Source organism: Erythrolamprus reginae, chromosome 5, assembly GCF_031021105.1.
Source record: "Erythrolamprus reginae isolate rEryReg1 chromosome 5, rEryReg1.hap1, whole genome shotgun sequence".
Taxonomy (NCBI): Eukaryota; Metazoa; Chordata; class Lepidosauria; order Squamata; family Dipsadidae; genus Erythrolamprus; species Erythrolamprus reginae.
The window spans coordinates 5,096,965-5,124,889 of NC_091954.1; the positions used below are offsets into that span (position 1 = coordinate 5,096,965).

Sequence of the window (27,925 nt, forward strand, 5' to 3'; positions counted from 1 at the left end):
TAAATCTAGCTACATCATTTCATAGTTAATTGCATACTCAATAATCTATCGTCCCTCCTCAAAACAGCATCTTTGCCAATCTTTAGGGCTCTCGTTTTTTTTATCATTTTAAACCCATATAATTGCATTTGTTTTTCAGATGTCGCAATTCACAACAGTGAGTTGATGTCTGGCAGCATGGACAAAGGAACGCTGGGATCCGGATCGAAGAATAATATATTCTACATTTTACTAAGAGATTGGGGCCAAGTTGTGGCAGCTGATGCTATGTCGAGGTTAGCCCGACTGGCTCCTGTCTACCTTTGTAAGTATCTCGAAGCGTGCTTACCTCTTTAATTGATACCGCCTTTGAATTATCCTTTGTTCTTCTACCACATAGAAACATAGAAGACTGACGGCAGAAAAAGACCTCATGGTCCATCTAGTCTGCCCTTATACTATTTCCTGTATTTTATCTTACAATGGATCTATGTTTATCCCAGGCCTGTTTCAATTCAGCTACTGTGGATTTACCAACCACGTCTGCTGGAAGTTTGTTCCAAGGATCTACTACTCTTTCAGTAAAATAATATTTTCTCATGTTGCCTTTGATCGTTCCCCCAACTAACTTCAGATTGTGTCCCCTTGTTCTTGTGTTCACTTTCCTATTAAAAACACTTCCCTCCTGAACCTTATTTAACCCTTTAACATATTTAAATGTTTCGATCATGTCCCCCCTTTTCCTTCTGTCCTCCAGACTATACAGAAGTCTTTCCTGATACGTTTTATGCTTAAGACCTTCCACCATTCTTGTAGCCCGTCTTTGGACCCGTTCCATTTTGTCAATATCTTTTTGTAGATGAGGTCTCCAGAACTGAACACAGTACTCAACTGTTGGTTTTTACCTTCACAGTGATGCAGTAAGAGGGATTAGTTTGAGAACGATGGGTCGGCCCGAAATATCCTCCACTGAGTTTCTATAGATCATGGTTATCCCAAAGGTGCTTTTTTCAAGAGGCAACTGGACTCTCTGTTTTTTTCTTTTGAAGATTCATTCATCCATTTATTCATTCATTCATTCATTCATTCATTCATTCATTCATTTATTGTTAGAGTTGGAAGGGACCATGCGGGTCATCAAGTCCAACCCCCTGCCTAAGCAGGAACCCTATAGCATCCCAGCCAAATGACAGTCCAATTTCCTCTTAAAAATGTCCAGAGTATTGGAGTTCACAACGTCTGCTGGTAGGTTGTTCCACTGGTTGATCGTTCTGACCGTCAGGAAGTTCTTCCTTATTTCCAGGTTGAATCTCTCCTTGGTCAGCTTCCAGCCGTTGTTCCTCGTCCGGCCCTCCGGTGCCCTGGAGAATAAAGTGATCCCCTCCTCTCTGTGGCAATCCCTTGTATACCTGTAGACTGCTATCATGTCCGCTCTGGCCTTCCTTTTCTCTAGGCTATCCATGCCCAGTTCCCGCAGTCTCTCTTCGTAAGACTTGGTTTCTAGACCCCTGGTCATTTTGGTTGCTCTTTTCTGCACCTTCTCCAGAGTTTCAATGTCTTTTTTGAAGTGTGGTGACCAGAACTGAATACAGTACTCCAGGTGTGGTCTGACCAGGGCATAGTAGAGTGGTATTAAGACTTCCCTGGTCTTGGAGTGTATTCCCCTGTTGATGCAGCTTAGGATTGTATTGGCTTTTTTGGCTGCTGCTGCACATTGCTGACTCATGTTTAGTTGATTATCCACTAAGACTCCAAGATCACTTTCGCAGTCGCTACTGCTAAGAGGGGTTTCTCCCGGGCTGTATGTGTGTCCAGGTTTTTTTTAACCTAGGTGTTTCGCTTCGCATCTGAGAAGCTGCTTCAGTTCTGATAGGATAGTGGGGAATTGAACGATTTAGGTGTAGAGCTTGAAATGTTGAAAGGACTGTGTTGCCTTTCTCCAATCTAAATACAGTGATACCTTGTTTTACGAACCCCTCGTCATACAAACTTTTCGAGATACGAACCCGGGGTTTAAGATTTTTTTTGCCTCTTCTTCTGAACTATTTTCATCTTATGAACCCGCCGCCGCTGCTGGGATGCCCCGCCTCTGGACTTCCATTGCCAAGTGAAGGCTCCCCTCGTTGAGAAACCCCACCTCCGGACCTTCCGTTGACAGCGAAGCGCCCGATTTTGTGATGCTGGGATTGATTGATTGATTGATTGATTGAATTTGTATGCCGCCCCTCTCTGCAGACTCGGAGCGGCTAACAACAATGATAAAAACAGCATGTAACAATCCAATTAATAAAACAACTAAAACCCCTTATTTTGCGATGCTGGGATTCCCCTGAGGCTCCCCTCCAAGGGAAACCCCACCTCCGGACTTCCGTGTTTTTGCGGCGCTGCAGGGGAATCCCAGCAGGGGAATCCCAGCACCGCAAAAACGGGCACTTTGCTGGCAACGGAAGTCTGGGGGTGGGGTTTCCCATGGAGGGGAGCCTCAGGGAAATCCCAGCATTGCAAAAACGGGCACTTCACTGGCAACGGAAGTCCAGAGGTGGGGTTTCCCATGGAGGGGAACCTCAGGGGAATCCCAGCAGTGCAAAAACGGGTGCGTCGGCTGGCAAAAGGGGTGAATTTTGGGCTTGCACGCATTAATCGCTTTTCCATTGATTCCTATGGAAAACATCATTTCGTCTTACGAACTTTTCACCTTACGAACCTTGTCCCGGAACCAATTAAGTTCGTAAGACAAGGTATCACTGTATACTGCTCAAAAAAATAAAGGGAACCCTCAAATACCACATCCTAGATCTGAATGAATGAAATATTCTCATTGAATACTTTGTTCTGTACGAAGTTGAATGTGCCCAACAGCCTGTGAAATGGATTGTCAATCAGTGTTGCTTCCTAAGTGGACAGTCTGATTTCACCGAAGTTTGATTGACTTGGAGTTATATTGTGTTGTTCAAGTGTTCCCTTTATTTTTTTTGAGCAGGGTATTTCTTGCAGACAGCTGGTTATTTGAATCCTTTTCGAGGGTCATTGAAACACCTGGAGGTTTAACTCTGTCCTCAGTGGTGGAAATGGGTATGGAGCTTTCTTGGAACGGTTGAAAGAATTGTGTTGTCTTTCTCCAGTCTAAATATAAATCCTTCCATTCCACACCACCCAGTCAGAGCTACTTGCCTTTCGTAAGCTGCTTAAAACCCACCTCTGCCGCCAGGCATGGGGGAATTGAGATACTCTTTCCCCCTAGGCCTTTACAATTTTATGCATGGTATGTCTGTATGTATGTTTGGTTTTTTATAATAATGGGTTTTTGATTGTTTTTAGTATTGGATTATTATTATATGCTGTTTTATTATTGCTGTTAGCCGCCCCGAGTCTCCGGAGAGGGGCGGCATACAAATCCAATACAGTGTTCCCTCGATTTTTGCGGGTTCGAACTTCGCAAAAAGTCTATACCACGGTTTTTCAAAAATATTAATTAAAAAATACTTCGCGGTTTTCCCCCCTATACCACGGTTTTCCCCGCCCGATGACGTCATATGTCATCGGCAAACTTTCATCCACCTTTAATAAATATTTTTTTAAATAAACTTTAATAAATAAACATGGTTGCTAAGGGAATGGGAAATTGCAATTTAGGGGTTTAAAGTGTTAAGGATGGCTTGTGATACTGTTCATAGCCAGAAATAGTGTATTTACTTCCGCATCTCTACTTCGCGGAAATTCAACTTTCGCGGGCAGTCTTGGAACGCATCCCCGCGGAAATTGAGGGAACACTGTAAATAGATAGATAGATAGATAGATAGATAGATAGATAGATAGATAGATAGATAGACAGACAGACAGACAGACAGACAGACAGACAGACAGACAGACAGACAGACAGACAGACAGACAGACAGACAGACAGAGGAAGGAAGGAAGGAAGGAAGGAAGGAAGGAAGGAAGGAAGGAAGGAAGGAAGGAAGGAAATAAGTAAGTAAGTAAGTAAGTAAGTAAGTAAATAAATAAATTGGGGATCGGTAGAGTTCTTAGGAATACAGGTCATATTCTTTCATATTTAGAGCATTTATTGGTCAGGGTGGGGTGACCCTGTGCTGTACCAAAAAGAATTTGAAAGTCACAACGAACAAAAGGATCACCACACAATTGTTTCGTGCAACATGTTCTCGTTTACCGCCAGTGTGCTGACGTAGACTTTTGTTCTTTCTTTGCCACCGCATAGCTAACCGTGGGTTTTCCATTGGAATTGGTGATGTCACCCCCGGCCAAGGCTTGCTGAAGGCCAAATATGAACTTCTGAATGCTGGCTACAAGAAATGCGATGAATATATTGAAGCCTTGAAGACTGGGAAGCTACAGCAGCAGCCCGGCTGCACTGCGGAAGAGACACTAGAAGTTAGTTACATCCCATTTGCAAATTTTAATTTATTCACTAAGTTTATATACATGATCGAAACATTTAAATATGTCAAAGGGTTAAATAAGGTCCAGGAGGGAAGTGTTTTTAACAGGAAAGTGAACACAAGAACAAGGAGACACAATCTGAAGTTAGTTGGGGGAAAGATCAGAAGCAACATGAGAAAATATTATTTTACTAAAAGAGTAGTAGATGCTTGGAACAAACTTCCAGTAGAGGTGGTTGGTAAATCCACAGTAACTGAATTTAAACATGCCTGGGATAAACATATATCCATTGTAAGATAAAATACAGGAAATAGTATAAGGGCAGACTAGATGAACCATGAGGTCTTTTTCTGCCGTCAGACTTCTATGTTTCTATGTTTCTAAGTTTGTTGCAAAATTCAAAGCCAGAAGCACACACAGGTGGCTGGTTCGTCTGGATTCAATAACTTCTCTAGAAACATAATAACGGATGACTTTACAATACCGTTAGCAACAGCTACAGAAAGCAGAGAACAGTTAGTTTCATTTCAGCAGAGTTCAGATAGAGAGTGCAGAGTGTGGATATGAAGCCACGCCCAGTTGAAACTTCAGTTTCAATTCTCTGCACGGACTCAGAAGTGTTTAGCTCTCATTGGCTGACTTAGTTGTTATGCCTATTCGTCGGCTGGCCTTCTTACCATTGGCTCTCCCTGTTATGAATATTCTAACATCAGAACTGCAGAAAAAACAATTGCTGCCAACCTGCCTTCCATTGAGGACCTGTATACTGCACGGGTCAAAAAGAGGGCGGGGAAAATATTTACTGACCCCTCGCATCCTGGACACAAACTGTTTCAACTCCTACCCTCAAAACGTCGCTACAGAGCATTGCACACCAAAGCAACTAGTCCCAAGAACAGTTTTTTCCCGAACGCAATCACTCTGCTAAACAAATAATTCCCTCAACACTGTCAGACTTTTTACTAAATCTGCACTTCTATTTCTACAAGTTTTTTCTCATCATTCCTATCATCCTTTTCCTCCCACTTAGGACTGTATGGCTGTCACTTGTTGCTTGTATCCTTAAGATTTTTATTAATATTGATTGTTTCTTCATTGCTTATTTGACCCCCTATGACAATCATTAAGTGTTGGACCTCATGATTCTTGACAAATGTCTCTTTTTCTTTTATGTACGCTGAGAGCATCGGCACCAAGATAAATTCCTTGTGTGTCCAATCACTTGGCCAATAAAATTATATTATATTATATTATATTATATTATTATATTATATTATATTATATTATATTATATTATATTATATTATATTATATTATATTATATTATATTATATTATATTATATCTTAAGATTGCTACCTTAAGAATAGTGTCAACCTCTGATTAGATCCATGAAATGAAAATAGGCTAAGTCTTGCAAGCCTATTAATCGAGTCTTTTTCCTAGGCGCTGATTCTGAAGGAACTGTCTGTTATCCGAGACCATGCGGGCAGTGCCTGCCTTCGAGAACTAGACAAAAGTAACAGCCCCCTCACGATGGCCGTTTGTGGTTCAAAAGGTAGGGTTGACCATCCAAGTTGGCACCTATCTCTGGGAGCCTTGACAGACCGATAGATATGAATGCGGGTGCCAAAAGAACATGGACGCATGCTATTGCTCATACCCGTGCCCACACCCAGAATTCAATGGCTAGGGAGGGTGAAAACAGCTTCCCCTGCCCCCCGGAGGCCCTCTGGAAGCTGGAAATATGGTACAGTAATACCTCGTCTTACGAACTTAATTGGTTCCGGGGTGAGGTTCGTAAGGTGAAAAGTTCTTAAGATGAAACAATGTTTCCCACACCTTTCTCCTCTTGAGCTCCATGGGTCCCTCCCGTTTTTGCCCACCCTGTCCTGCTCATTTTCCCCACACCTTTCTCCTCTCTTGAGCTCCATGGGTCCCCTCCCGTTTTTGCCCACCCTGTCCCGCTCATTTTCCCCACACCTTTCTCCTCTCTTGAGCTCCATGGGTCCCTCCTGTTTTTGCCCACCCCGTTCTGCTCATTTTCCCCACACCTTTCTCCTCTCTTGAGCTCCATGGGTCCCTCCTGTTTTTGCCCACCCTGTCCCGCTCATTTTCCCCACACCTTTCTCCTCTCTTGAGCTCCATGGGTCCCTCCCGTTTTTGCCCACCCTGTCCCGCTCATTCTCCACTGCATCTGGAAGGAGAGTCCAACATGGGTATTTAACCAATCCGATTGGTAGAGACTGAGTAAAAATTTACATAATAAAAGTTACCGCCCCCTTGCAGTCCCCCCATGAGCTCAGTTTTAAAAACTCAGTCCCAGAGTAGAGACATACTGAGTTTTGCTGAATAAATTTTAAGGTGTTGTTACCAGTTTAATCTTTTTTCTTTTGTCTCCTTACAGATCTGATCAACGTTGGAGGCAGGGGTCTCTGTCCTCCGCGGACAACACCCCCAACGATCTCCTTAGGGGCTGCTTCCCCCCGAGGGAACTGCCCCCAAGAGGAGCACCTCAGCCCGGAGTCCCTGGCCTCAGCGGTCAAACAAGGGCTGCGAGCCGAAGGTGGGGGGGTCCGCCCCCCCCACTGGGAGGCTCGAGGAGAACGGCGACCCCCGGAGGGGCTCGCAGGCAGCGCCGGAGCCCGAATCAGCTGTAAAGCGGCGAGGAATGCCGCAGAGACTTCCGCCGCCGCAGCCGCCAGCGCTGGGATCGCCGCGGCTGGACTGGGCGAGCCCTGGAGGGCCGAGACCGGGCTGGGAAAGCCCGGAAGAAGCGGCGAAAGGGGGGGTGAGCGCAAAAGACCCGCGAAAATGCTGGGCAGCGCCATTTTAACTACACCCCCCCACGGAGCGCAAGAGCGCCATCCGGAAGGGCTTCCGGCAGCTGAGAGGCGCGAATTGGGCTACGGCTCTAATGCGCAGCCGCAAGGGCGAGGCCAGCATCAGCAGCCATTTTTTCTTTCGTGACGAAGCTGTTGAGAGGCAATTTTCTCGTGATACTCCTATTACAACACCGGAGCTGTGAGTACAATGGAAGATAAGCCCAATACCGAGAAAGCCAGCTCCCCAGTGGTGAGCAAGGAGAAGGCTAAGGGGAAGGATAAGGAGAGGTCAAAGCCCTCCCAGTCCCCTGCTTCGGTGGCCTCATTAAAAGAGGTAGAAAAGCGCATAAAGGCGCTAGAGAAGAAATTGGAGGCAGCCTTGCACCCCTCCCCTTCTCCAGTACCTCTGACTCAGAGGCAGCCAACCACGCCTGAACCTGGGACCCCTCAGTCAGCCTTTGGACACCTGGGACCCCTACAGGAGGGTGACTGGTCCCCAGAGGGGACAGTTCATGTCATTGCCACAGGCCCCATCTCCAGCCTTGTCCTGGACTAGACCTGAACCTTCCGGGCTCCCAAGAAGGGGCACCCAGGCACCTTCTGCCACATTTACACCCACAGCGGCGGGGCTGCGCCCCCAGACTGGTTCGTGGCAGCACATGGCTCCAGAATTACAGGAGATGTTTGCAAATGTCTATGCTCAAGGAGTGAATGCCGGGACAGGCCAGCAAGTGAACCGACCTCAGACTCAAGCAAGAAGCCTTTGGCCAATACCGCCCCCCTCGGGTTTGGGGTCTCTTTCAGAGGATCCGGACTTTGGCGAGGACAGTGATAAAGAATATGAGTTCTCAGAGGATGAGAACACCCCAGAACAGCAGCCAGTGGCCGGACTGTTTAAGCCCACGCTGTTTCGGACTCTGCTTTTTAAGGCAAAGCAGGTAATGGACCTGCAGGGAGCGGCTAAGACACCAGAAGCAGAGACCGGCAAGACATCTGCTTCCCTTTTAAGAGAACCCCAACCCGAGTCGGACCACATCCCGGCATCGCATATCTTCGTTGAGGGAGTCAAAAAACCCTGGCAACACCCCGCAGCGGCTCAGGGCCCTTCGAATTTGGAGCGCAAGTTCTACACATTCGACGATGAGGTGGAAAAACTTTTGGAGTTTCCCCCCATTGACCAGCCAGTAGTCACGCTGGTTTCCAGTGCCCTTGTACCGTCAGAGACGGGGGAGAGCTTGAAACCAGAGGACAGAAAGGCTGAAACCCTATTACGCAAGACCCACCAAATGGCGGGCTGGGGTTTCAGAGCGGCTGCTGCGGCCTCCTTCTTCAACAGGGCCTCCATCATGTGGCTCCAGGAGCTGCAGTCGCGCCTTGGCCCGGAGGAAGCCAGACTTCGCCAGGATATCAGCAAACTACAGGCCGCAGCTGAGTTTTCCGCCGACGCCACCCTACACGCAGCTAAGTTTGCCAGTAGGGGCATGGCCACTACGCTGTCGTCACGCCGACTTTTGTGGCTGAGAAATTGGCCAGCGGACTTGAAATCAAAATGGCGCCTGGCCTCAGCTCCACTGCAGGGATCGATGCTCTTCGGTGACATTTTGGATAAAGTCCTCATAGAGGACAAGGACAAGAGGAAGGTCCTCCTTAAGTCCAATAGACGCCAAGACCGTCGTTTTACTCCCTACACCAGACGGCAGAACCCACGTTGGGATGCTTCTACCGGACAAGGACAGGCGCAGAGAGGTTTTCACCAGAATCAGTACTCCCAGCAATCATTCAGGAATGATCGCGGATCTTATCAGGATCGTCCCAGAGGCTTCCAGCAGTCCAGGCGGCCCTTTCGTGGAGGCAACCAGAGGGGATATCGTCGTTCCAAATGACTCCTCCGGGCCCCTACCTCTAGGAGGGAAGCTGCAGCACTTCAGCCCCTCCTGGCTGCTCACTTCCTCGGACAAGTGGGTTTTAGCCACCGTATCGGAAGGACTTCGTCTGGAATTCATGGGGCCCCCTCCTCATCGCTTTGTAAGTTGCCCGAGGCTTCGGGACCTACACAAGAGGCAGCAGATCCGCAAGGAGATTGCCCATTTACTGGAAATACAAGCCATCGAACAGGTACCTCAGCAGGAAGTTGGCAGGGGATTTTACTCCAGGATCTTCCTGGTACCCAAGACTTCAGGAGGATACCGAATGATACTGAATTTGAAACAACTCAACATCTACATCAAGTACAGGAGGTTCCATATGCACTCCTTACAGACTATTCTTCCCTCGGTACGTTCCAGGGACCTGTTGACTTCAATAGATTTAAAGGAGGCCTACCTCCACGTACCTGTACACCCGGCACACCGGGAATTCCTCAGGTTCTGCTCAGAAGGCGTACATTACCAGTACAGGGCGATGCCCTTCGGCCTCTCCTCGGCCCCACGGACTTTTACCAAGTTGCTGGACGCCCTGACGGCCAGTCTTCGGTCTCATTCTATCAGACTGATGGCCTACCTGGACGACATAATCATTTTGTCCAGGTCTCCCAGGCAGGCCAGAGAGGACTTAGCCAGAACAATACGGACCCTAGAAGCGCATGGCTTCACTATAAACGTGGAGAAAAGTCAGCTATCTCCAACAACCAGACTACAACATCTGGGTTCCATCATCGATACCATATCCGGCAAGGTAACCCTTTCTCCCGAGAGGCAGGAGAACATTCATCGTCTGGTTGCCGGCTTGATCCGCCTCAGACGGGCCCCGATGGCGCTATTGTCAAAGGTGCTAGGTACGTTGGTGTCAGCCATAGGTATAGTTCCCTGGGCCAGACACCATATAAGAGGCCTTCAGTGGTTTCTTTTGCCAGCCCAGAGGGCCAGGGTCAGCCACTCACAAAGGATTATCTTCCTACCAAGGAAAGTCAAAGAGTCGTTGAAGTGGTGGCTCACCGCAACAATTCAGGAGGGTTCCCCCTTTCGTACTCAGGACCGTCTCATTCTGACCACAGACGCCAGTTTATACGGGTGGGGTGCCCACCTGGGACGTCATATGGCCCAAGGACAATGGACAGTAGAGGAATTGGCTTCGGTCAATATCAACTTCTTAGAACTAAGAGCAGTGTTTCTAGCCCTGTTGGCCTTTGCCCCCCTAGTAGAGGGCAAACACATACTTATCTTAACAGACAATGTAGCAACCAGGGCCCACCTGAATCATCAGGGGGGCACGAGGTCTCAACGTCTCATGGAGGAAACTATGCGGCTCTTCACCTGGGCCGAGACCCATTTGGCGTCACTAACCGCGGAACATATCGCAGGGATCAGCAACTCCACAGCGGATTGGCTCAGCAGGGCTACCCTGGATCCGTCAGAGTGGCGACTCGATCCAGACCTGTTCTACCAGTTGACCCAGAGGTTTGGGGTCCCCCTAGTGGACCTATTTGCCAGCGGCCAGAACACTCAGCTTCCGAGGTTTTTCACACGGTTTCCGGATCCAGGAGCAGAGGGGACCAACGCCCTACTGTCACCTTGGCCTCCAGGTCTCCTGTACGCCTTTCCCCCCGTGAATCTCATCCCGAGGGTGGTGGAGAAGATTCTTCACGAGGAGGCGGAAGTGATCTTACTAGCACCATATTGGCCACGTCGCCCGTGGTTCGCGGACTTGGTGGAACTTTCAGTGTCACCCCCGTGGAGGATTCCAGATCGGATCATCTCGTTGAGCCAGGGGAATCTGAAACACCCAGATCCTCAATGGCTACACTTGACAGGTTGGCACTTGAAAGGCATAAATTGAAGCAGTTGGACTTACCAGAGAAGGTTATAGATACCATGCAGGCTGCCAGGCGCCCATCGACTTCACGAATTTATCAGGCGACCTGGGCTGCGTTTTGTAAATTTTGCGACAAGGATTTACGGGATCCTAGGGAAGCTTCTGTAATTACTGTTTTAGAGTTTCTGCAAGCAGGGGTGGAACGTGGCTTAGCTCCTAATACTTTGAGGCGACAGGTGGCAGCCCTAGCCACCATGATTCAAACTCCAGAGTCTCGTCCCTTGGCTCAGCATCCTTGGATCAGAGATTTTATTAAAGGAGCCACGAATAAACATTCTCCGCCTGTCAGGAGATTTCCATCCTGGGACCTCACGTGGGTACTTAAGGCCTTAACTAAACCTCCCTTTGAACCATTGAGGTCTATACCAATTAGGCTACTTTCCATCAAGACAGCCTTTCTTGTAGCTGTTACATCTGCACGCAGGGTGTCGGAGTTATCGGCGTTATCCGTGAGACCTGACCTCTGTGTCTTTTATCCGGATAGGGTGGTTCTTCGTTTGGACCCCACCTTTGTACCAAAGGTAAATACAGTGTTCCATAGGAAACAGGAACTTATTCTTCCAGATTTCTGCTCTCACGGGAGTCATCCATCAGAGCTACTGTGGCATAAGGTGGATGTCCGGAGAGCTCTAAAGATTTACATTAGAAGGACAGAGGAGTTTCGTAAGTCTGAGAATCTTTTTATTTCATTTTCTGAATATAGGAAGGGACTTGGATTATCGGCCAAATCCATTAGTCGGTGGATTAAGGACTGTATCTCGGAGGCCTACAAGGCTGGAGGACACACAGTTCCAGAAGGATTGACAGCTCACTCAACCAGGAGTGCGGCGACTTCGGCGGCTTGGTCTACTCAAGCATCGATAGAGGACATTTGTCGAGCTGCAACCTGGGCAGCCCCTACAACATTTATTAGACATTATAAGTTGGACTCCTTTGCTTCAGCGGAAGCGGCCTTTGGCAGTAGGGTTCTTCAAAGAGTTTGTGTTTCTCCTAAGTCCCTAGTTAGACCTTCTCCCTCCCATGGGCTTTAAAGATCTTTGGTATATCCCATGTTGGACTCTCCTTCCAGATGCAGTGGAGAAGACCCGTTGTACCTACCTGAACGGTCTTCTCGATGCACTGGAAGGAGAGTCCAAACCCACCCGGTAGTTGCAGTTCAGGGACACCGGAGGTTGGGTTGGTTCATGAGTTCTTGCATTGGTCAATAAAAGTTGGTTATCCTCTTAAGTGCCTTTCGTTTTTAAAACTGAGCTCATGGGGGGACTGCAAGGGGGCGGTAACTTTTATTATGTAAATTTTTACTCAGTCTCTACCAATCGGATTGGTTAAATACCCATGTTGGACTCTCCTTCCAGTGCATCGAGAAGACCGTTCAGGTAGGTACAACGGGTCTTTTCCCCACACCTTTCTCCTCTCTTGAGCTCCATGAGTCCCTCCTGTTTTTGCCCACCCCGTTCTGCTCATTTTCCCCACACCTTTCTCCTCTCTTGAGCTCCATGAGTCCCTCCTGTTTTTGCCCACCCCGTTGTGCTCATTTTCCCCATACCTTTCTCCTCTCTTGAGCTCCATGGGTCCCTCCCATTTTTGCCCACCCTGTCCCGCTCATTTTCCCCACACCTTTCTCCTCTCTTGAGCTCCATGGGTCCCTCCCGTTTTTGCCCACCCCGTTCTGCTCATTTTCCCCACACCTTTCTCCTCTCTTGAGCTCCATGAGTCCCTCCCGTTTTTGCCCACCCTGTCCCGCTCATTTTCCCCACACCTTTCTCCTCTCTTGAGCTCCATGAGTCCCTCCCGTTTTTGCCCACCCTGTCCCGCTCATTTTCCCCACACCTTTCTCCTCTCTTGAGCTTCATGGGTCCCTCCCGTTTTTGCCCACCCTGTCCCGCTCATTTTCCCCACACCTTTCTCCTCTCTTGAGCTCCATGAGTCCCTCCCGTTTTTGCCCACCCTGTCCCGCTCATTTTCCCCACACCTTTCTCCTCTCTTGAGCTTCATGGGTCCCTCCCGTTTTTGCCCACCCTGTCCCGCTCATTTTCCCCACACCTTTCTCCTCTCTTGAGCTCCATGAGTCCCTCCCGTTTTTGCCCACCCTGTCCCGCTCATTTTCCCCACACCTTTCTCCTCTCTTGAGCTTCATGGGTCCCTCCCGTTTTTGCCCACCCTGTCCTGCTCATTTTCCCCACACCTTTCTCCTCTCTTGAGCTCCATAGGTCCCTCCCGTTTTTGCCCACCCTGTCCTGCTCATTTTCCCCACACCTTTCTCCTCTCTTGAGCTCCATGGGTCCCTCCCGTTTTTGCCCACCCTGTCCTGCTCATTTTCCCCACACCTTTCTCCTCTCTTGAGCTCCATAGGTCCCTCCCGTTTTTGCCCACCCCGTTGTGCTCATTTTCCCCACACCTTTCTCCTCTCTTGAGCTCCATGGGTCCCTCCCGTTTTTGCCCACCCTGTCCTGCTCATTTTCCCCACACCTTTCTCCTCTCTTGAGCTTCATGGGTCCCTCCCGTTTTTGCCCACCCCGTTGTGCTCATTTTCCCCACACCTTTCTCCTCTCTTGAGCTCCATGGGTCCCTCCCGTTTTTGCCCACCCCGTTGTGCTCATTTTCCCCACACCTTTCTCCTCTCTTGAGCTCCATGGGTCCCTCCCGTTTTTGCCCACCCTGTCCTGCTCATTTTCCCCACACCTTTCTCCTCTCTTGAGCTCCATAGGTCCCTCCCGTTTTTGCCCACCCCGTTGTGCTCATTTTCCCCACACCTTTCTCCTCTCTTGAGCTCCATGGGTCCCTCCCGTTTTTGCCCACCCCGTTGTGCTCATTTTCCCCACACCTTTCTCCTCTCTTGAGCTCCATGGGTCCCTCCCGTTTTTGCCCACCCTGTCCTGCTCATTTTCCCCACACCTTTCTCCTCTCTTGAGCTCCATAGGTCCCTCCCGTTTTTGCCCACCCTGTCCTGCTCATTTTCCCCACACCTTTCTCCTCTCTTGAGCTCCATAGGTCCCTCCCGTTTTTGCCCACCCTGTCCTGCTCATTTTCCCCACACCTTTCTCCTCTCTTGAGCTCCATAGGTCCCTCCCGTTTTTGCCCACCCTGTCCTGCTCATTTTCCCCACACCTTTCTCCTCTCTTGAGCTCCATGGGTCCCTCCCGTTTTTGCCCACCCTGTCCTGCTCATTTTCCCCACACCTTTCTCCTCTCTTGAGCTCCATAGGTCCCTCCCGTTTTTGCCCACCCTGTCCCGCTCATTTTCCCCACACCTTTCTCCTCTCTTGAGCTCCATGGGTCCCTCCCGTTTTTGCCCACCCTGTCCCGCTCATTTTCCCCACACCTTTCTCCTCTCTTGAGCTCCATGAGTCCCTCCCGTTTTTGCCCACCCTGTCCCGCTCATTTTCCCCACACCTTTCTCCTCTCTTGAGCTCCATGAGTCCCTCCCGTTTTTGCCCACCCTGTCCCGCTCATTTTCCCCACACCTTTCTCCTCTCTTGAGCTCCATGAGTCCCTCCCGTTTTTGCCCACCCTGTCCCGCTCATTTTCCCCACACCTTTCTCCTCTCTTGAGCTCCATGAGTCCCTCCCGTTTTTGCCCACCCTGTCCCGCTCATTTTCCCCACACCTTTCTCCTCTCTTGAGCTCCATGGGTCCCTCCCGTTTTTGCCCACCCTGTCCCGCTCATTTTCCCCACACCTTTCTCCTCTCTTGAGCTCCATGAGTCCCTCCTGTTTTTGCCCACCCTGTCCCGCTCATTTTCCCCACACCTTTCTCCTCTCTTGAGCTCCATGAGTCCCTCCTGTTTTTGCCCACCCCGTTGTGCTCATTTTCCCCATACCTTTCTCCTCTCTTGAGCTCCATGGGTCCCTCCCGTTTTTGCCCACCCTGTCCCGCTCATTTTCCCCACACCTTTCTCCTCTCTTGAGCTTCATGGGTCCCTCCCGTTTTTGCCCACCCTGTCCTGCTCATTTTCCCCACACCTTTCTCCTCTCTTGAGCTCCATAGGTCCCTCCCGTTTTTGCCCACCCTGTCCTGCTCATTTTCCCCACACCTTTCTCCTCTCTTGAGCTCCATGGGTCCCTCCCGTTTTTGCCCACCCTGTCCTGCTCATTTTCCCCACACCTTTCTCCTCTCTTGAGCTCCATAGGTCCCTCCCGTTTTTGCCCACCCCGTTGTGCTCATTTTCCCCACACCTTTCTCCTCTCTTGAGCTCCATGGGTCCCTCCCGTTTTTGCCCACCCTGTCCTGCTCATTTTCCCCACACCTTTCTCCTCTCTTGAGCTTCATGGGTCCCTCCCGTTTTTGCCCACCCCGTTGTGCTCATTTTCCCCACACCTTTCTCCTCTCTTGAGCTCCATGGGTCCCTCCCGTTTTTGCCCACCCCGTTGTGCTCATTTTCCCCACACCTTTCTCCTCTCTTGAGCTCCATGGGTCCCTCCCGTTTTTGCCCACCCTGTCCTGCTCATTTTCCCCACACCTTTCTCCTCTCTTGAGCTCCATAGGTCCCTCCCGTTTTTGCCCACCCCGTTGTGCTCATTTTCCCCACACCTTTCTCCTCTCTTGAGCTCCATGGGTCCCTCCCGTTTTTGCCCACCCCGTTGTGCTCATTTTCCCCACACCTTTCTCCTCTCTTGAGCTCCATGGGTCCCTCCCGTTTTTGCCCACCCTGTCCTGCTCATTTTCCCCACACCTTTCTCCTCTCTTGAGCTCCATAGGTCCCTCCCGTTTTTGCCCACCCTGTCCTGCTCATTTTCCCCACACCTTTCTCCTCTCTTGAGCTCCATAGGTCCCTCCCGTTTTTGCCCACCCTGTCCTGCTCATTTTCCCCACACCTTTCTCCTCTCTTGAGCTCCATAGGTCCCTCCCGTTTTTGCCCACCCTGTCCTGCTCATTTTCCCCACACCTTTCTCCTCTCTTGAGCTCCATGGGTCCCTCCCGTTTTTGCCCACCCTGTCCTGCTCATTTCTCCCACACCTTTCTCCTCTCTTGAGCTCCATGGGTCCCTCCCGTTTTTGCCCACCCTGTCCTGCTCATTTTCCCCACACCTTTCTCCTCTCTTGAGCTCCATGGGTCCCTCCCGTTTTTGCCCACCCTGTCCTGCTCATTTTCCCCACACCTTTCTCCTCTCTTGAGCTCCATGGGTCTTTTCCCCATGCAGTTTGGATGGGGGGGGCGTTTGTCGCTGGGATTCGAAGCATCGCTGGCAAAAATGAAGGCAATCGAGGAGCCTCAGGGAAATCCTGGCGGCTGCTCGGGTTCATAAGGTGAAAATAGTTCGGAATAAGAGGCAAAAAAATCTTAAACACTGGGCTCGCATCACGAAAAGTTTGTATGAAGAGGGGTTCGTAAGACGAGGTATCACTGTATTTAGTAGAATAAGGGGTGGGTGGGGGAAACGGCATGATAACGTATTTGCTTTCAATCAGGAAAAAATTATGCTATTGACGTTTGTTGCTGTCATTTTTCTCCCCCTAACAGGATCCTTTATTAATATATCCCAGATGATTGCTTGCGTGGGTCAACAAGCCATCAGTGGGTCCCGAGTGCCCGATGGCTTTGAAAATCGATCCTTGCCTCATTTTGAAAAGCATTCCAAGGTAAGGAGCCTGGTTAGTTAGATAAAGACCTCGGCAATATTGTCGAACAAAGTTTGTTTATTTATTTATTTATTTATTTATTTATTTATTTATTTATTTATTTATTTATTTATTTATTTATCAGATTTGTATGCCGCCCCTCTCCATAGACTCAGGGCAGCTAACAACAATAATAATACAATGTAAACAAATCTAATATTTACGTTAATTTAAAAAAAACCCAATTTAAGAAACCAATCATACATACTGACATACCATGCATAAATTTTATAAGTCTAGGGGGAAGGGAAAGTCTCAATTCCCCCATGTCTGACGACAGAGGTGGGTTTTAAGCAGCTTACGAAAGGCAAGGAGGGTGGGAGCAATTCTAATTTCTGGGGGGAGTTGGTTCCAGAGGGCCGGGGCCGCCACAGAGAAGGCTCTTCCCCTGGGGCCTGCCAAGCGACATTGTTTGGTTGACGGGACCCGGAGAAGACCCACTGTGTGGGACCTAACTGGTCGCTGGGATTCGTGCAGCAGAAGGCGGTCCCTGAGATAATCTGGTCCGGTGCTATGAAGGGCTTTATAGGTCATAACCAACACTTTGAATTGTGACCGGAAACTGATCGGCAACTGTGGAGTGTTGGTGTAACATGGGCATACCTGGGGAAGCCCATGATTGCTCTCGCAGCTGCATTCTGCACGATCTAAAGTTTCTGAACACTTTTCAAAGGTAGCCCCATGTAGAGAGCGTTACAGTAGTTGAACCTCGAGGTGATGAGGGCATGAGTGACTGTGAGCAGTGACTCCCGGTCCAGATAGGGTCGCAACTGGTGCACCAGGCGAACCTGGGCAAGCGCCCCCCTCACCACAGCTGAAAGATGTTTCTCTAATGTGAACTGTGGATGGAGGAGGACGCCCAAGTTGCATATATAAGGTAATATATAAGGTAAGATGAAGGTGAACTTTTGATCTAGGTGATTGATGTCGTTTTGATCCTTATCCTGATTTCTGGAGACCACGATTTCTTGGCCACATTTTCAGAAATGGTTCACCAGTGTTGGGCTGTCTTTCATCTCTCCAGACTAAGGCTGAGAGAAAGTAGCTGACCCAAAGTCACTTAGTTGCCTTCCATACTTAGAACCATGGCAAAGGGACACCTAGAACGTGGCTCTCCTTGTTCCTAGTCCATCATCTTTGGCCAATTACTGTCATGGCCCAGGAGAAATTCTGGATGACCATAATAATCTTTGCCTCCAGAAGTCGTGGCCCCCCCAACACTGGAGATTTTTAAGAAACAAAAGATACTTCGCCAGAAAAGCCCTTCACTCCTCCACTCGAAACAGAATACCCTATGAAAATAGACTTTCAATCCTGGGCCTAGAAAGTTTAGAACTAAGACGCCTTAAACAAGATCTAAGTATTGCCCACAAGATCATATGCTGCAACGTCCTGCCTGTCGGCGACTACTTCAGCTTCAACCACAACAACACAAGAGCACACAACAGATTTAAACTTAATATTAACCGCTCCAAACTTGACTGTCAAAAATATGACTTCAGTAACCGAGTTGTCGAAGCGTGGAACTCCATAGTGTCATCCCCAAACCCCCAACACTTTACCCTTAGATTATCTACGGTTGACCTCTCCAGATTCCTAAGAGGTCAGTAAGGGGCGAGTACAAGTGCACTAGAGTGCCTTCCATCCCCTGCCCTATTGCTCTCCTATATCTCCTATCCCTTTCTTCTATTCCTATATCTCTTCTTCTATTCTTTCATTGATATGTTCTATTATTTTATCTTCTTTTCTATTCTTTCATAGATATATTTTACTATGAGTATCTCCTCTATAACCTTCATCATGTATTTTACTATGTGTATATATATATATGTTCCCACTAAAACCCTCATTGTGTATTGGACAAAATAAATAAATAAAATAAATAAACAAACAAACAAATAAATAAATAAACAAACCATTTAGACACAGATTAACAGAGTTGGAAGTGACCTTGTAGATCATTAATAATAATAATAATAATAATAATAATAATAATAATAATAAAACATTCATAAGACTGCACAAAGATGTTGGATTATCTTACCAGTTGTGTGTGTTCTTTGAATTATATTTTGCCTTTCTTCTACGCGATCAGATGTCTTCCAATTTGATTGATGTGCTTCATTAATTGTCCAATGGCAATCTGAATCTGTGCCCACTATTCTAATATATTAACCATGCTGACAGTGGAAGTAAATTTTAAAGCCATATAAGTTTATATAAGTTTCCCCCCCTCTTTTTCAGCTCCCAGCTGCTAAAGGTTTTGTGGCCAACAGCTTCTATTCTGGCTTGACTCCCACTGAATTTTTCTTCCACACCATGGCTGGACGGGAAGGTCTTGTTGATACAGCTGTCAAAACAGCTGAAACGGGATACATGCAGGTAATTGGAGGCACTTTTCTATAGGAGCCATTTGCCATAGCCAACTATAAGTATTTATTCTCCTTTAGGTTGGAGAGTTATTTCCCGTGCTGACTAGTCTCTGTCTCCTGTCTGGTTTTGGTTCTGAGAAGAAAGAGGGAGAGAAAGAAAGAAGGAAGGAAGGAAGGAAAGAAGGAAGGAAGAAAGAAAGAAAGAAAGAAAGAAAGGGAAAGAAAAGGAAAGAGAAAGAAAGAAAAGGAGAGAAAGAAAGAGAGAAAGAAAGAAAAGGAAAGAGAAAGAAAGAAAGAAAAGGAGAGAAAGAAAGAAAGAAAAGGAGAGAAAAAGAAAGAAAGAAAAGGAAAGAAAGAAAGAAAGGAAAGGAAGAAAGAAAAAAGAAAGGAAAGAGAAAGAAAGAAAGGAAAGGAAGAAAGAAAAAAGAAAGAAAAGGAAAGAGAAAGAAAAAAAGAAAGAAAAGGAAAGAGAAAAAAGAAAAGGAAAGAGAAAGAAAGAGAGAAAGAAAGAAAAGAAGAGAAAGAAAGAAAAGGAAAGAGAAAGAAAAGGAAAGAAAGAAAGAAAGAAAGAAAAGGAGAGAAGTTAAAGTTTTGGATTTTTTTTTATTCTCGTCACCTCACCTTCTTCCTTCATTAGCAACTATCCTCCTCTTCCTCCTCCTCTTCCCACCCAAATTCCGAGCTTTTATTTCTTCCCTAATGGGTTTGCAGGCATTATTTGCTTTTACGTTGATTCCTATGGGAAAAATTGCTTCCACTTACAAACTTTTCTACTTAAGAACCTGGTCACGGAACGAATGAAGTTCGTAAGTAGAGGTGCCACTGTATACTGACTTAGGTATTTCTCCATCTTCTCCCAGAGACGATTGGTGAAATCCCTTGAAGACCTTTGCTCTCAGTATGACTTGACCGTCAGGAGTTCTACGGGGGACATTATACAGTTCATTTATGGTGGGGATGGTTTAGATCCTGCTGCCATGGAAGGAAAAGACGAACCCTTGGAGTTCAAGCGCGTCCTGGACAACGTCAGAGTAAGTATTAGCACTGTTCTGTCGGGCTCTCTGGCAGACTCCTCCCAAAAATTCACAGGCACGAATTTCAGACACACACACACGTTTGAAAATTCAAAACAATGTTCTTTATAAGGAAAATTCACTTAAACCAAGCCCTCTTTTGGTATAGCCAAGAGCACTCGTCTCCAAACAAACTGGTAATTTGTACAAGTCCCTTATCAGTTCTGGGATACTTATCTTGCAGCTGTGAGGCAATTCACAGTCCTTCTTCTTTCACAAAGTGACACACACTTTGCTCTGGTTTAGTTTCAAAGCGGAGAAAAATCAGCACACAAAAGGTCAAAGTCAGTAAAGCAGTCACAAAACACAACGATCAGATAATCCTCCACAATGGCCAAACCCACAGGCTGCTATTTATAGCAGCCTCACTAATGACCACAGCCCCACCCAACCACAGGTGGCCTCATTTTCTTTGATAATAATCTCTCAGTTGTTGCTGCCTATGCATCGCTCTCCGCATGCGTGGCTGTATCATTAACTCTTGTTCCGAATCCAAGGAGGAGCTAGAGAATTGATCTCCTTCTGAGCTGTCTGCCACACTCTCCTCCTCCCTGTCACTCATGTCTTCTTGGTCAGAGGAGCCTTCATCAGTCGATTCCACCGGGGGCAAAACAGGCCTGCAGCATGTGGATGTCTCCCCCACATCCACAGTCCTTGGGGCAGGAGCAGGGCCAGAGCGAACCACAACAAGCACCGGATATCCTTTTCAAAGAAGAAGAATAAGAAGAAGTAGAATCCTCTGGATAGCGATAGCATTTAGACTTATATACCACTTCAGAGTGCTTTAAATCCCACTCTAAGCGCTTTACAGAGTCAGCCTATTGCTCCCAAAAATCTGCGTCCTCATTTAACCAGCCTCAGAAAGACGGAAAGCTGAGTCAATCTTGAGCCTGGTGAGATTCGAACTGCTGGCAGCCGGCAGTCAGCAGAAGTCACCTGCAGTACTGCATTCTAGCCACTGCGTCGCCACTGCTCGGCCCATCAAACCACGTCCACCAAACCATTGAAGGTCTTGGACTTAAAATCCCGCTTGGTCTCATCATAATTTCAGTTTCTTCAGCTGAAACGCCCTGTTGTTTTGGAGAAACTACTTTGACATAGAAACATAGAAACATAGAAGTCTGACGGCAGAAAAAGACCTCATGGTCCATCTAGTCTGCCCTTATACTATTTTCTGTATTTTATCTTAGGATGGATATACTGTATGTTTATCCCAGGCATGTTTAAATTCAGTTACTGTGGATTTACCAACCACGTCTGCTGGAAGTTTGTTCCAAGGATCTACTACTCTTTCAGTAAAATAATATTTTCTCACGTTGCTTTTGATCTTTCCCCCAACTAACTTCAGATTGTGTCCCCTTGTTCTTGTGTTCACTTTCCTATTAAAAACACTTCCCTCCTGGACCTTATTTAACCCTTTAATATATTTAAATGTTTCGATCATGTCCCCCCTTTTCCTTCTGTCCTCCAGACTATACAGATGGAGTTCATGAAGTCTTTCCTGATACGTTTGATGCTTAAGACCTTCCACCATTCTTGTAGCCCGTCTTTGGACCCGTTCAATTTTGTCAATATCTTTTTGTAGGTGAGGTCTCCAGAACTGAACACAGTATTCCAAATGTGGTCTCACCAGCATTCTATATAGCGGGATCATAATCTCCCTCTTCCTTCTTGTTATACCTCTAGCTATGCAGCCAAGCATCCTAGTTGCTTTCCCTACCGCCTGACAAGGGAAACTACATCACTAAAGATCTTTGAAGATCATAATTTTTGCCTCAGAGGATTATATCTGTACAAGAGCCCCTGGCATCCTTTCCAAATGCCTGTTGAATTTTCTAATGAGCCCCCATCATAAAACGACCCTGTAATTGGATTTGCATGTTTCACCATCACTCCGCAGTCTGCATTGGCTGCCGATCAGTTTCCGGTCACAATTCAAAGTGTTGGTTATGACCTTTAAAGCCCTTCATGGCATTGGACCAGAATATCTCCGAGACCGCCTCCGGCCGCACGAATCCCAGCGACCGATTAGGTCCCACAGAGTGGGCCTTCTCCGGGTCCCGTCAACTAAACAATGTCGGTTGGCGGGCCCCAGGGGAAGAGCCTTCTCTGTGGCGGCACCGGCCCTCTGGAACCAACTCCCCCCGGAGATTAGAACTGCCCCTACCCTTCCTGCCTTCCGTAAACTCCTTAAAACCCACCTTTGCCGTCAGGCATGGGGGAATTGAAACATCTTCCCCTGGGCATGTTTAATTTATATATGGTAGGCTTGTGTCTATGTTTGTTAGTATATGGGGTCTTTTTTAAATCTTTAATATTTTAAATTTAGATTATTTATGATTTGTTTCCACGTGTTGTGAGCCGCCCCGAGTCTTCGGAGAGGGGCGGCATGCAAATCTAAGTAATAAATAAATAATAAATAAATGCTGTTTTGTGTCTTTAAGGCCGTCTATCCCAGCCGAAGCGAGCCTGCGCTTAGTAAAAACGAACTGGTGCTGACTGCCGAATCCATCATGAAGAAAACTGAATTCCTTTGTTGCCAGGACAGCTTCCTACAGGTATTTGTTTCGGTTTCATTTTGTTCTGAAGATATATTTTTTTTTCATAAAGTGCGCTGTCTTGATCGGATGGATTTGAAATTAATGTATGTTACTATCTCCCTCATCCTTTGTCTTCCTTCTAACTTCTCGAAAATGACTTATTTTGTCAACCTTGGAACAGAGAACAGTTCCTAAATCTTCACTATTAAGACTGCATGTAGTTTTTAAGACAAGGGAGCACTTTATTATTTTAGACTTCTTTGCCTGGATGCAATTTTGATATCCAAAACCAGAGATTTGTTTCAGAAGGAAGGAAGGAAGGAAGGAAGGAAGGAAAAGGAAAAGAGAGAAAGAAAGAGAAGGAAGAGAAAGAAGGAAGGAAGGAAAAGAAAAAGAGAAAGAAAGAAAGAGAAGGAAGCAAGGACAAAAAAGAAAAAGAGAGAGAAAGAAAGATAAAATAAGTGGCAAAAACATGGGGTTTTTTTGGTAAAAGCAGAGAAGTGTTATTTCAACAACAGCAAAACACTACTTTGTTTTTCCTATTCATTCATGAAGGCATTAACTGAAAGCGGTTATGTGGCCTATATTAAGGTAATTGATGCATGTGTATGTGCGTGTGTATGTGTGCGTGGGGGGTGTCTCGGGGGGAAGGTCTGTGCACACCTCTTCCTCCCTCTCCACTTTTCCTTCCTTCCTTTCCTTCCTTCCTTTCCTTTCCTTCCTTCCTTCCTTCCTTCCTTTCCTTCCTTCCTTCCTTTCCTTCCTTCCTTCCTTCCTTTCCTTCCTTCCTTCCTTCCTTTCCTTCCTTTCCTTCCTTTCCTTCCTTTCCTTCCTTCCTTCCTTTCCTCCCTTCCTTCCTTTCCTTCCTTCCTTCCTTCCTTTCCTTCCTTTCCTTCCTTCCTTTCCTTCCTTCCTTCCTTTCCTTCCTTCCTTTCCTTCCTTTCCTTCCTTCCTTCCTTCCTTTCCTTCCTTTCCTTCCTTCCTTCCTTTCCTTCCTTCCTTTCCTTTCCTTCCTTCCTTCCTTCCTTCCTTCCTTCCTTCCTTCCTTCCTTCCTTCCTGAAGATGAAGTAAAAAGCACCAAAAAGTTCTAAGATGTATTAAGTGTTACCTGAGGTTCATTATAATCTAAGCTAACATTTACGTCATTGCCAACACAATGAGTTCATATATAAGCAGGAGGGATGCGAGTTACTGGGGGGAAATTCCCCCAAACATTTGGAATTACTATAAACTGTTGGTGCCACAGCTTTGAAAAATGTGGAATCCCACTTGGAAGCAATTCAGGAAGTCTCTGGAGGCCCCAAAGATGCTTTTCCAAAAGGCAACTGGATTTTCTTGGGGAGTGGGTGGGTGGGTTCCTCCTTGAAAACATTTCACTTCTTATTCGAGTTCTGAAGAACCGAAGCTGAAGAAGCTTCTCGGATGAGAATTGAAATGTTTTCAAGGAAAAACAAAAAAAAAAGCCCAAGAAAGTCCAGTTGTCTTTTTGAAAAAGCACCTTTTCTAAAGATATCTTATGGGGTTGCCCCTTAAATTTATTGATTTGATTTGATTTGATTCGATTCGATTCGATTCGATTCGATTCGATTTGTATGCCGCCCCTCTCCCCAGACTCGGGGCGGCTAACAACAATGATAAAAAACAACATGTAACAATCCAATTTAATAAAACAACTAAAACCCCTTATTATAAAAACCAAACATACACACAAATATACCATACATAACATAAATGCTATGCGCAGTGCTGTTCCTGAAAAAAAACCCTGAAAACATCACTCAGCTGCCAGCTTTGTTCTGTAGCCCTTGTTACATTTCTCCATTCCATGTCCATTATTCCGACAACAAAACTGCTTTTCCGATAGCCGACCCCCTTTTTTTGCGTGATGTCTCAACCGACATATACATAAATATTGCTTTTTCCAACTAAAATTTCAAGTCTTAACTGCTTGGAAAGTTTGCCTTCCTTTTTGTTGTTATTGTTAACTTTTAAAACGTGTCCGATTGTTTTGCTGTGGGGTTTGTGTGTGTATGTGCAGAATCCTAACCCTGTACATGTTTGTTCAACTGAAAATCTTGTTATAAAGTTCACTTAGTCCGACCGGTCAGACATCTTCGTGACGTCAAAGCTCCGCCCATGGAATCCCCTATTGGGATACCCCACCTCCTTTCTAGCCTCCAGATCGGTCGAAAATGCCGCCGCCGATCGCAAAAACGCACTCCGCTGAGTGGCGGCGCCCAGCTGTAACCTTCTGAAACGACCGGGCGCTTCTTGGTGGCCGCCGGAACCCGAACCCAAACTTGTGGGTTCGGCGTTCAAGAGAACGCCGAGAAGCCCCGTGGCTGTTTCAGAAGGTGACAGCTGGGCGCCGGCGCCCAGCGGAGCACCATTTTGCAATCTGCGGTGGGTTCGTAAGCCGAAAAAAGTTCGTAAGAAGAGGCAAAAAATTTCCGAACCCCGGGTTTGTATCACGAGGAGTTCGTATCACGAGGGGTTCGTATCACAAGGTACCACTGTATTTTTATTTCTGCTTGCTAAGTCATTTCTAAATGAAAAGTCTTAGGTGCTTCCCAAAACCAAAGGAAAAAAAGTAACTCTTGTGGCAGGAAATTCAATCTTTGAGTCAACTTTCTAATTCCTTTTTATGCATGGCCCAGTAGGTGGCAGCACTTCACTGACTTCACTCATTTTATTTATTTTGTTTATTTGTCAAACATGTATATGAGAGTATATAACATAAGTAAAAATAACGATAAAAAAGGACAGTAGGAAAGGGACAGTAGGCCCAATGGTGCGCTTATGCACAACCCCTTACAGACCTCTTAGAAACAGGGAAAGGTCAATTGTAGACAATCTAAGGTTAATGTTTTTGTAGTAGTTTATTCCAGGCATTGATCACTCTGTTGCTGAAGTCGTATTTTCTGCAGTCGAGTTTGGAGCAGTTTACATTTACGTTTAGTTTGACTCTATTACGTGCTCGTTGATTGCTGCGGTTGAAGGTGAAGTAGTCACTATCAGGAAGGACATTTTGGTGTATGATTTTATCAACTACAGTTAGATCAGATCAGAGGCAACAGCTATAAATTGTCTAATTGCAGTATTTCAAGTCTGGTGGAATAAGGTATTTACTCAGGACTAAAAAGCTGAGCAGGGCCAATCTTGGTAGTACTTGAACGGGATACTATCACTATCTCCCAAGGATGTAGGTGTAGTTGAGAAGCAGAAAAGAAAATTCTACACTGCTCAGAAAAAAATAAATAAAGGGAACACTTAAACAACAGAATATAGCTCCAAGTTAATCAAACTTCTGTGAAATCAAACTGTCCATTTAGGAAGCAACACTGATTGACAATCAATTTCACAGGCTGTTGTGCAAATGGGATAGTTGTGCAAATGAAATATTCAATGAGAATATTTCATTCATTCAGATATAGTGTTATTTGAGTGTTCCCTTTATTTATTTTTGAGCAGTATATATTTGTATTACTACGTTCTACTCTATTTATTTTATTTATTTATTTTATTTATTCGATTTTTATGCCGCCCTTCTCCTTAGACTCAGGGCGGCTTACAACATGTTAGCAATAGCACTTTTTTAACAGAGCTAGGTTATTGCCCCCACAATTTGGGTCCTCATTTTACCCACCTCGGAAGGATGGAAGGCTGAGTCAACCTTGAGCCGGTGATGAGATTTGAACCGCTGACCTGCAGATCTACAGTCAGCTTCAGTGGCCTGCAGTACAGCACTCTACCTGCTGCGCCACCCCAGCTCTTACTTATGTTATGCTATGTTATGTTATGTTATGTTATGTTAATATGTACTATAATACTATACTTGTTTGACAAATAAATAAATAAACAAACACATTTTTACTCCAAATTAAAAGACTTATCGGACTGCATGTGCCACTCACTTCATCCAGAGGTAAAAGAAAAAATAACTTACCTGTCTCGATAAAGAAACTACAAACCAAAAAAAAATCTCTCTGGCGTAAAAGCAAAAAAGGCCAAGTAACCAACTTCAAAAGCCGCTACAAAACCATATGCCAACAAATAAAAGCAGAATGTCTCAACTCCCACAGCAAACAAGAGGAAAGCCTCCTTCGCACCAAATCTAACCGAGCCTTCTACAACTTCGTCAACAACAAACTCAATGACTCCAGACCTATTCCACCTCTCGTAGGACCCAACAACAAAGAAGCCTTGGCAAACCACTTCTATATTGTTGGCAATATAGGAAGTCAGCAGGGGTTGAGTTTGACTCTGAAGGATTCCTTATATATTTATATATTTCTTATATATTCCTTTTTTTCTCCTAATCACTGTTTCCCCCCCACTTCTCCTAGTATAATGTGGAAGCTGCTGGCAGCTTTTTGTCATGAATTGGCAGAAATGAAACACAAAAGCTAAATCCATGATATTCTTTATTGCAGGAAATTAAAAAATTCATCAAAAGCATGTCTGAAAAAATCAAGAAAACCAGGGACAAGTACGGCATTAATGACAATGGCACAACAGAGGTAATCTGCAACAATCGGTGCTTTCTGTGGTTTGGGATATACACACTGCTGAAAAAAAATGAAGGGAACCCTTAAACAACACAATATAACTCCAAGCCAATCAAACTTCTGTGAAATCAAACTGTCCACTTAGGAAGCAACACTGATGGACAATCCATTTCACCGGCTGTTGTGCACAGTCAACTTTGTACAGAACAAAGTATTCAATGAGAATATTTCATTCATTCAGATCTAGGATGTGTTATTAGAGTGTTCCCTTTATATTTTAATATAACTGCCCTTTAAGAGGAAAAAAATCCAAATTTGCTTCTCTTCAAACAACAATGCATACCAGCTATTTCATGCCTTAAATCTAATTATAACAATAGCAATACCTACCACACGCAAGTCTTGACTAATATATTGAATGTACTTGTAATCATTCTGGGTCTTCATCCCTTTAGCCCTATGTTTTATACCAATTGGACCGAATCACTCCGACACAGCTGGAAAAGTTCCTGGAGATTTGCAGAGAGAAGTACATGAGGTGAGGAAAAATTAGATCGCTTGTTCTACTGGTTGATTGTACCCAGCATTAGGAAATGTCTATTCCAGCACCGATCCCAGCTGTTGCCCTAGCTCATATCCAATCTCGCAGCTGCGAGAGCAATCATGGGCTTCCCCAGGTATGCCCATGTTACACCAACACTCCGCAGTCTGCATTGGTTGCCGATCAGTTTCCGGTCACAATTCAAAGTGTTGGTTATGACCTATAAAGCCCTTCATGGCACCGGACCAGAATATCTCCGG

The 27,925-nt window shown here is 46.2% G+C and overlaps 1 protein-coding gene across 1 annotated transcript in view; it reads left to right on the plus strand.

Annotated features, from left to right (window-relative positions):
• The window catches only part of POLR3A (RNA polymerase III subunit A), an 89,121-nt gene that overhangs the window by 36,674 nt on the left and 24,522 nt on the right, over positions 1 to 27,925 (plus strand). Inside the window, exons 15-23 of the mRNA XM_070751995.1 lie at positions 140 to 304; positions 4,199 to 4,371; positions 5,826 to 5,937; positions 16,473 to 16,591; positions 18,875 to 19,012; positions 19,863 to 20,033; positions 22,520 to 22,633; positions 27,050 to 27,136; positions 27,580 to 27,662. Of these exons, the coding sequence (XP_070608096.1) occupies positions 140 to 304; positions 4,199 to 4,371; positions 5,826 to 5,937; positions 16,473 to 16,591; positions 18,875 to 19,012; positions 19,863 to 20,033; positions 22,520 to 22,633; positions 27,050 to 27,136; positions 27,580 to 27,662 (1,162 nt within the window). The remainder of the gene's footprint in view (positions 1 to 139; positions 305 to 4,198; positions 4,372 to 5,825; positions 5,938 to 16,472; positions 16,592 to 18,874; positions 19,013 to 19,862; positions 20,034 to 22,519; positions 22,634 to 27,049; positions 27,137 to 27,579; positions 27,663 to 27,925) is intronic.